This window comes from Lipophrys pholis, assembly GCF_963383615.2.
Source record: "Lipophrys pholis genome assembly, chromosome: 1".
In the NCBI taxonomy this organism is placed as follows: domain Eukaryota; kingdom Metazoa; phylum Chordata; class Actinopteri; order Blenniiformes; family Blenniidae; genus Lipophrys; species Lipophrys pholis.
This window is the reverse complement of record NC_137635.1, coordinates 21,192,612-21,202,724: the sequence shown is the minus strand read 5'-3', so window position 1 is coordinate 21,202,724 and position 10,113 is coordinate 21,192,612. Positions and strand designations below refer to the sequence as shown.

The following is a 10,113-nucleotide window of genomic DNA, read 5'->3' as shown; positions in this document are numbered from 1 at the left end:
AAAAGAGAAGAAGAGATTTGACCTGCAAGCAATCTCTGGAGAGCCGTTCACTTGCAGAGTCTAATCAGACTCTGGCTGATGCTTGTTCAAGGGGATTGCTTCTCTCCAGCCCTCAGGCCTAATTAGGACCCCTGTGTACCATACAGAAAGTTGCCGCTAACAGTGACGACTGGATAGACGTTCACCTGTGTGTGTGTGTGTGCGTGTGTGTGTGTGTGTGTGTGTCACAGAAATGAGCTTCTGGTGAGCATGATGACAAGGAGGGCATCGGAGGTGGTGCAGCCACACCGGCTTCTCCCCCACCTGGAGGTCACATGAGTTTAATGAATGTTGGGACAGCGAGAGAGAGAGGCGCTGCGAGGAGATAGAGAGAGAGAGAGACAGAGAGAGAGAGAGAGAGAGAGAAAGACAGACGTCTGGATCGAGAGAGGGTCACGCTGGGAGTAGAGCATCTTTCATGATTTTCCTTTCTTTTAACAATGCCACTGTGACCACCCGCAGGAGAATGACAGGGTCTGAACATACAGCGGTGTGAAGATAAGAACAGGTTTCCTCAGCTCAAACTTTCTGGATTTCTAATGTCAAACACGAGGAAACCTTCAAAGGATACACTGGTACATGCAAATTTCAAGGAAGGGGGGGGGGGGGGGGGGGGGAATCAGATGAAATAGCATTCAAATAGATAAAAGTACTCCACTTCTGAGGAAAGTAGATAACACAGAGGAGCAGCGGGTTCTATATTTCACTGTGAAGGAAACCGAGTTATTACCGAGTATTATTAGTGAAGAAAACAGATTCCCAGACTTCAGTCGCTCAATGTAAATGGTAAGGACACATAAACTTGCTGAGTAAGTGTCCGCTGTTTTGAGGAGTGTAAACTCTGCCCATGTGTCAATAACATTCCAAAGTTGTTGCATTAGCAGTGAAGCATCCCGTTTACAATGTGAATTCTTTAAAATGTCATGAACATTACTGCACTCAATACATATCGAATAAAAGCTCACGATTATCCTCTAATAAAACATAAAAGTATGAAGCGTCACTCTGGTGTTTTGTGCGTCTAATCAGCATCTGCTTTGAAACATGTGTTCTTCTTCCTGCTCAAAAGTTGCCTTTGTTTTCTCTGCAGTGTATCAATCCGGCTCCAGCTCAGACAGCTCGGGCTTTAGTATTCATAGCTTGTAGCCAAATCCAAACTTTTCTCTGCAATCTTGTGACACGCAGTACCAGCATCTATTTGATAACCCACCACGACTAGGTGTTGCCTGCTTTGTCTTTGAAAAGCGATTGAAATTCCCCCCATCCTGCACGCACTCGTGCACACGCCACCGCCGCCGCCAATGCTCACAACAAACCCTACAGAAAGCAATAAAAGCTCAAAGGGTGGCGGTCTCACAACCACAGGCGCACAAACTAGATGCAGAGATGCAGGTATAGTAGAGACTTTTTTTTTTTTTTTTTTTAAAAGAAGTTCAGATTTCTCAGTGATGTGAATTTTGGGTTTAAGTGCATGATTTTTGGAAAGTTTAAGTTGGAGCAGGGTGCAAAGGGAGGGATTTCTGCAGCTTATCGAGGTCACTTTAGATGAGACAGAATTAATCATTTGGTGTAAATTTGTGCTTCTGTTTCATTTAATGAGGTTCATGTACAAGCAGTGATTAATTGTTTTTTTTGCTTTGGTAACAAAAATATAAACATGGATTTTGCGAACACAGCAGAGACATTTGGCATGGAGTACAAAGTGAGGTGCTGCTCTTTACAGCACATACAGATAGATCTGGTGCATGCTGCAGAGAACGAGGGGGGGGGGGCTTTTACCCTGTGCACAAACTGAACAGTAAGTAATATTAGGTGGTTCAGACTTGCCTTATGGCTTTACGTTGGATTTACCACCACAGTGCTGCAGCTTAATTTTGCTCTCCCTGAAGACTTTGCTGACATTTTCCAAGGACTTGCTTTGAAACCCCGCCTTGATTAGTGAGGCAGATTTTAAAAGGAACTAATCCCATTGCCTGGAATTTCTTCTTCCTTCTTACTTCTTCTTTTTTTTTTTTTTCCTGTGGAGCCGTCAGCAGCCCAGTCAGCAGTAATGCACAGTAACAGGAACCGAAACCATGTGATCCTGAAGCTGAAATGACGGGTATATCTAGCGAGAAAACAGGATGCTGACGCCGGTAACTGATCGTTACAAGTGCAAAAGCAATGTCATCTTGGATTTTGCTCTGTTCATTAGAGTCACATCAAAGAATAGTACTGCCTCTGCTGTTTCACTCGAAAATCATCTGGAGACTGCTGATACTTAGTTATCCGGTCTGACATGTCACTGTAGGCAGACTGTTTGTGGAATACATAAATCTTTCCTGTGCCATGTAAAAATAGGTCTCAAACCTCTACTCCCACTTGAAATCGTGTCCCACCATTTCATAAAACTTGACATTGTGAGGCCTGTAGAAGTCCCTCAGCTGCTCAATAGCATCTCTGTCTATCTGAACATGAGTTCTGCCCTTGGACTTGCCCAGGCAGCGAGGCGAGCCGCTGCTCTCTGGCTTTTTAAGGCAAGGGAAGCCCTTGGTTCGGTTGAAATAGAAATGTTTGTCTGTGACGATGCGCTTCAGTCCGAGAAAGTCTTGCACTCGAGCCAACTCGCCAGCTGGATCTGTGATAAGACGTTCTCCGCTCACAAAGTGGATCTGAGCCAGCGGGAAGTAGCGGAGCCAGTTTTCAAGGTGCAAAGCGTACAGGCCGATCCGGATGGCGTTCCAGGACATGTCCACGATGCCCAGGCTCTGGTTTCTGAAGGCCAGCTCCTGGAAGCTTGGCAGGTCGGGAGTCTTGGATAAAGTCTGGGTGTAATCGGATATTGCTCGGGTGACGGGGTCCCGCACAACCACAATGAGCTTGGTGTCCTGGGACATGGCAGAGATCCGATGAGGCGTCTCTTTTGTCACATAGTAGCTTGGCGTCTTCTCCATTGTGATTTGGCTTTCAAGAGTCCTTGGCATTAGGCCTCTGAATGAAAAATGAAAACACACACAAGATTCAGTGAGGATTATCATGTGTCTTATTCCCATTTCAGTTACTGAGGCACATTCTCAAAACAACTGTGCTTTAATTGCTCCACAGGCTAACAAACTCAGACACGGAGGACAATGTGTCCTTATGTTCACTCTGTCAAAGTAAAAAGTGTATGTTAGATGTCTATTTAGGGCAGCATTACACCAGTGGATTGAACAAGCATCAAAATGCTCCAGTTGGGCCATGAACCCAGTTTCTTCATGTAAATGATAATAAGAGCACTGAAGCAAAGTCATAGTAGTTTGTTGTCACTGGAGACCCGTCTAGCAGACAGCTTTCCCGAACATCAGCGCAGCATGTTTCAGGAGTAATAAATCACGGTGAATGCAAACAGAGCACATATAGCAGACCGACTCTGTTAGGTTGCTTCTGGGTCTCCAAACTGGGTCATTGTGGTCGTTGAAAGAAGTGATCTGAACAGGTAGGAGAAAAGTTTGAAGATCGACTGGAGGGATTCAGAAAGAGCCAGTTACAAAAGAGCTGCAATTAATGATCAGTGTGAAACCGTCTTAACACTATCTTATCTAATTGATCAATTCAAAACAAAGGATTCATTTTCAAGAGACATTGACTTCCTGTAGATGGACCAATCAAATAGTTTTCATGACTGCAAATCAATGACCAAAAGCACCACTTATTAAAATTCACTAATACTTGTGATAATTTATATTCCTTATTAAAACAGTCTTTTCAGTGTCCCAGGAATGAACTTCAGGAATTCTACAGCAGTGTTGGGATTTTCTGTTATGGATTAAATTGCAGCAAATCTAAGATAGATGTAGGTAACATATAAACTACATATTTGGTAATGACAAAAAGAAATAACAAGCTGGTAAACCTAATATCTATTCACTCAAAATACACACTCTTAAAATGATCATTTGAAAGTGTTAGATGGATGAAACAAATAACCCCTTTATAGGAAAATTGACAATTTCACAGTATGCAAACACAAGAAACAATCGCCACAATGGAGTGATGTTTAATAATCTCTGTTGCAAGAACGCATCATATTATTGAGACTGCCCCTCCTTATCTAGCAGAACTCGTGACTGTCCAACCCACTGAAAGGATGCTCAGGTCCCCTGACCTACACACCTTAACCGACTTTGGCCTCTTTAAATCCAGGCTCATTTATTCAGGCTTTTAATTCACAATTTTACGGTGACATCCATCCATCCATTTTCTCCCACTTATCCGTTTCCAGGACGCGGGGGTGGCAGTCTGACCACCGTCACCCAGATCACATTGCACCAGCTGAGCTAGCCGGGGGCTAAAATGGTGATATTTTATCTTATTTTGTATTACTTCATTTTGATTCAATTTGATTTTACTCTTGTTGATATAGTGCATGTATTTACTCTTACTCTCTTTTCTTTCTCGTTTTACTCTCTTTTTACAGTGAAGCACTTTGGTCACCTTGGGTGTTGTAAAGGGCTTTAGAAATGAATGTTGATTGATTGATTGATTGATTGATTGGTTGATTGATTGATTGATTGATTGGTTGATTGATTGGTTGATTGATTGATTGATTGATTGATTGAGCTCTCAACACACATTTTTAAAGCTACAAATCATGAAATGTATGTGACCTTTGTAAATGTTACACTGTTCCTACTGGTTTTACAGAAAATTGTCTCAAGTTTGAATTTTGTTATTTATTTATTTTTCTACAAAATGTATGAAATTGACCCTTGAAATGCCTTTCAGACATTGCTCAGGGTTGAAATTCTTTTCTGAAAAGGTTTGAAAAACGAAATTATTTAAAACATCTTTCATGGGTGCAGTTAAGTTTTTTATTATGGATTCCACAGCTTGCATCAATGATATCTTATCATTTAAAAGAAACATTCTTCCAGAGGTCCAACAATCAATCAAATATTATTACACTGAGAACATTAAATCTGAGAAGTAGATTTTTTTTTTGAATCTGTGAAATCAACAATAAAAATTCAAGTTAGTATATCTCGTATTGAAGTCAAAAATATTTGTTCAAAATACATTTTTTTGTGAACATGAATAATTTAAATAATTTAAGTAATGAGTGTAAGTAATTTGTTTAAACTAAGAACAATCTTGCTTGATCAACATAAATAAGTCATGCAAAAAGTTGCCTTATTTAAAAAAACATTTTTTTAACTACATATAGTAGATAGTTTTTTTTTATCAGTGTATTTGCGGTGAATTGGAGGGTTTGGGGCAGAAAGATGTGGGACTTTTCCTCTCACATGTTTTAAACCCTGTCATGTCTGATGTGTATATTTGAGTCACAACATATTTGATCCTCATTGGATCTCATGGGTGTTGTTAAATTGCAACCTCTGGTGGGTGTCGTGCACATGGCAGGAACAATGAGGAAAATCCTTACGGTTCTCATACCATGTGTGTACATTTTTTCAAAAGAGAACTGAAAGCTCTGGTAATACATTGCACCATGATATGTTAAATGCATGTCAGATATGTTATATAACCTGTGCCGTCTATGTAATGTAAAATATCACGTCTGCAACATAACTGGTGTGATTTCAGCTTTATTGCAAATGTATTGTTTTCTAAATAAATGGCTAATGTTTCATAACATCAATCATGTTTTTCACTGGTATCGTGGCAACAGAAATCTCCCGCGAGCACCTTTTCTGTTGTATAGGTGTGAAGATGTGTTGATAATGAGGATCAAAACTCTCAGATCTGTTGTTTAGGGATTGGAAATCAACTTGTTGTGCTGTTTTGATGCGAGGGCACGTTGAGCCGGCCGCACCGCTGTGATCTGGCCAATCGAACCACTATCTGACGCCTGGCAAATTCACTTCAGGGATCTTCTCCTTTTTATTTATTCTTTTGTTCGGATGTTGAATAATGCAAAACATGCACGGCGCACACTCAATGGGAGATTCAGGCTGAGACGCTTTCAAACAATAATTTAGACTCTTTTTTTGATGAATGCCGACAGGAGAGTTCCCAAGAAGCAATCCTCATTTGACCTTTTCTCTGCATCTTTGACAGCTGACAATCAAAACTACAGTAAGGGGCAAAGGTTCGCATCTCTAAGACAAATCTGTGAGATAAAAGGGCTTCAGCTGCCAACCACCCTGAGCCGTGCCAATTAGCGGAGATACTTCCAGTCTGTAATTATTATATAAGACTGATACACATCCCTCCTACAGACTACATGACAGCCAATCATTAACATGAAATGCATTTTGAGACAGATACGCTGATGAATGAGGTTGTTTATCTGTTATTTAACTGTTTATATTCATCCACATCCTTCATTGACTGAACCAACACATTTGTTTTAACTCTCTAATTAGGTAATCGCAGTGGAGTATGTGATCATCATTCAAACAAAGAAAATTAACGAGATTACACTTTGTGAGTGGGGCTTTATGCAGCATTTTCAGTTCAATAAATCATTCACTTTAAGCTCCATTTCTAAATATTTCAACAAACAAGTAGGACTGGGGCTCAGATGCCTGGCAGCTACAGCAAGACTGCACATTGCACTTTACACGGTTTCCCTCCAGAGGTTGGATTTTATGAGAAATCTGATGAATTGCTCTACAGTACTTCAAAAAAAAAAAGGGGGGGGGGGGGGGGGCACTGTTCTGCCAGTGCAAACAAAGCTCTCCAAAGTTCTTTGCAATAAGAAGTTGAAATGAGTCGAGAGACTGCGGAAAGCACAACCAGCATGTTTACAGACCTCAAAGCACAATATACACAGAGGAGCACTGGGGGGAGGGGAGGGGGGGGGGGGGGGGGGGGGGGGCAAATACAAAACTGCATGGGTTTCTGAAGTCTAACCTGCTGATTTTAAGTCAAGGGTGATTTCAGGGTTGAGTAAAGCTAATTACATATTTATCTCTGTTTTGAGATTCTTCAAATTATTGTAATTTAGTCATATTTTCTTGATGTGAATGGCATTCATGATAAACATTAAACTAGAATTAAAACACACCTGAATATTCAGGCTCACACACATTAAAACATTTGCAGACATGCATTTCAAACTTATACATTTCCCAAGTTCTCTGGTAGAGCAAAATATCACTAATATGAATTAGTATGCACAGCAAAGTGGCCCTGTAGTAAATAATTTACATGCTTTTTCATCATCTTTATTCAGATAAGATGGAGAGGAGATGCATGCCTGCGTATGAAGCACAGCTGACCATAAAGTTGGCAAAGCAGCAACATAATTCATGTTGCAACAATGGAGAAAATAGAGAAAGTGTCGGTGCAATTCCACAGTTAATGACATTAACAATATCGAGCTCTGATTTTGTTAGAAAAACGTGTCAAACATCTTAAATGCGTGTTCACAATTGTCTGCTTTAACTGCACTCTAAATGTTCCTCTTTTTCACTTCATTCCAAGAACAATCTGCTTGGACACGCACGTGCTCAGGTGTGACGTACTCTCACCTGTACCACTCGAGGCCTCTGTCGTAGTTCCTGTCGAAGAAGTGCGTCTCTGTCCCCGCCGCGCGCACATCTGGATGAATCCTGATGAACTCCAGAACGGCTCGCGTCCCTCCTTTCTTCACACCGACTATGATGGCATTCGGTAACTTTTTATTGCCAAACTTTAAATTGCTCATGGGGGGACTGGGCGTGTCGTTCCTGACGGTGTGAAGAGTGAAGGGCGGCGGTCTTTGGTCCACGTTGCTCGTCCGCGCGTCCAAGACGCACGGCAGTGATTTCTGGAGGCGCCTTTTGGCACCGTCGGCGCGCTGACAGCTGGCTGTCGGGTCACCTGACTTGAGCATGACGGTGCCGTCAGGGAATAGCGCACAGTAGCACAAATATGATAGAAAAAGAGACAGCAGACAGATGGATGTTCCTCTGAGCCGGTGCGAGAAAGGGAGAAGTCGACTGAAGAGGAGCACGCATGCCATCTCTCCATGGATATGCACAGTGCATGGTTTATCTAATTGATTTTGTTTGCGCCGCGTCCCCTCTGATTGTTTGTAATTCGCTCCAGTGGCTGAAGTGTCCTCTGACTCCAAAGTAAATCCAAAAAAGAACTTCATTCAGTTGGTGGTCCACACTTCCATCACTTGACTGCGGTGAGTGTTACCACAATCCGTCCGAGTCCCATCTCTGCACTTCATTAAGTGAGGACGTATCCTGCGCTGTATGCGCACTGAATCTGGAGGCGACACCGTCCTGTGAAAGTCCCGGACGTCTCCATGGTCATTACGCACGGAGGCAGCGGGAGGGAGCGCGCTCTCCGGCAACTTGGGCGGACTGTCAGCTTCAAACTGAGCGACAGAAAGAAATGTTTCCACGCCATGACGTCAGAGCATCTTTGCGTTACATAAAAAAAAAAAAGAGTATTCAGCAGTCTCACTCCTCTGATTTCTCATCCACTGTTCAGCATAGAATCCATCAAAAGTGAATATTTCTGCACATATCCCTGTAGCTTATTTTCCCCCACAGCAAGATCGAGTAAAAAATAAAATAAAATTCAAATACGTTTTAAGCCGAAGATCAAAACAAAACGGAAAAACTACTGACGTGAGCATAACATTGGTTCAGACACATTTGAAAGAACCGAAAACTGGAGGATGAAACACATCCATGAAATCTATAATTTAACACTTCAAGGAAAAAAAAGGGAACAAGACCCTCCAAACTGAGACATAGAGCTTCTTCCTGTTGCACCAACCACAGCAGGGGGTTTCTTCTCTTGTAGCGAATGTGCATTAAAGTTTTGAACACTGAACATGAAGTACAATATATCTTTATCGATGATGTGTTGGGGAGTTTGATTTGAGAGTTCTACATGTATAATATCATTTGATATGACTGACAGCTTCAGAGGAGCCAAGCTAAATGTGTTTGAGGTCATATTAAGCTCTTTCTAAAATAAACAGGGCTGTACAGTGGTGTAGTTTGCTCTGACCTCATAAAAGAAAAGTCGCCGGCTCAGGTCCTGCTTGGGATTGGAGGCCTTTCGGGCAGGAGTTTGCATGTTCTCTCTGTGTGTACAGTACATGGGTTTTCTATACTCTGTCTGGATTCCTCCTACAGTTCAAGAATATGCATTTCAGATCAATTGTTGCCGATGACTTGGATGCCTGTCTATGTGGAGTTTGCATGTTCTCAAAACATATAAATGAGGTTAAGCAGTGACCCAACATTTTCCTTAGATGTGTGTGTGGTTGTCTGTCTGTCTGTCTGTGTGTGTTTGTCCTGGGATGGACTGGTGACCTGTCCAGAGTCTATAATTGTGGGAAGGACCTCCATTAACTTGGCCTCAGGGGCATGCCTTTAGGAGTTACCCCAAACCTCTGCTTAGTGTGACACAAAGCAATTATGGCTTGTGGCAATATTATGATCAGCCATCCATCTTTTATATATACGTTATTCCTCCAGGTTAGAAGCAGAGTACACCCTAAGCAGAATACACACAATCACATAAACAGCCTATCTAGAGTTAATCTATATAAAAAAAACAGTGTCAGTGCACTGATGGAGGAAGCCAGTGCAATCTGAGAAAACTAAAAGAAATGCTTGAGTCTGAATTTGAACCTTCGTCTTGTGAGGGAACTGTGTTAACCACTGCACCACTAAGCTGGGTCTCTCCTTATTCAACATTACACAATGATGAACTAAGACACAGTGAGTTCATAATCTCATTGATTAGAAATGACATGATTATCCTTCAAAGGTTATTTCAATGGCAGAATCAAATAATCCATTTGTTTTTGTCCTGAGTGTGATGTCAAAAAGAAACTAAATCAGAGTTGTCAGGCCTTTTTCTTTAATACTGAGTTTGTACTGTAGATGCTAAATAAATAGTAATAATAGTAAAAAAAAACATACCCTTTATTTTAATTTGTTACATCTAAAGTCACAGAGGCCTTTATGCAGTTCCACCTATTATTTCTTGTATAATTAAAAATGTTTAGGTTTTTCAAGGTCACCTTGAAAAGTGTCTTTAAATAAAGTCCTAACGTGTATGATTTCTTTATCTGTTGATTCCTATACATTAAGAGGAGGTCCTCAAACAAAGTGTGTCATGTGTCTGCTCATT

At 41.4% G+C, this 10,113-nt stretch overlaps 1 protein-coding gene across 1 annotated transcript; it reads right to left on the bottom strand.

Annotated features, from left to right (window-relative positions):
• Positions 1-1,498: 1,498 nt before the first annotated feature.
• On the bottom strand, positions 1,499-8,626 carry LOC308112754 (heparan sulfate glucosamine 3-O-sulfotransferase 2-like). Its single transcript, XM_080468497.1, has 2 exons — positions 7,497-8,626; positions 1,499-3,009 (listed from the first exon to the last, which is right to left on the bottom strand). The coding sequence occupies exons 1-2, from the start codon at positions 8,102-8,104 to the stop codon at positions 2,391-2,393; spliced, it is 1,227 nt and encodes a 408-aa protein (XP_080324623.1). The 5' UTR covers positions 8,105-8,626; the 3' UTR covers positions 1,499-2,390.
• Positions 8,627-10,113: the final 1,487 nt, after the last annotated feature.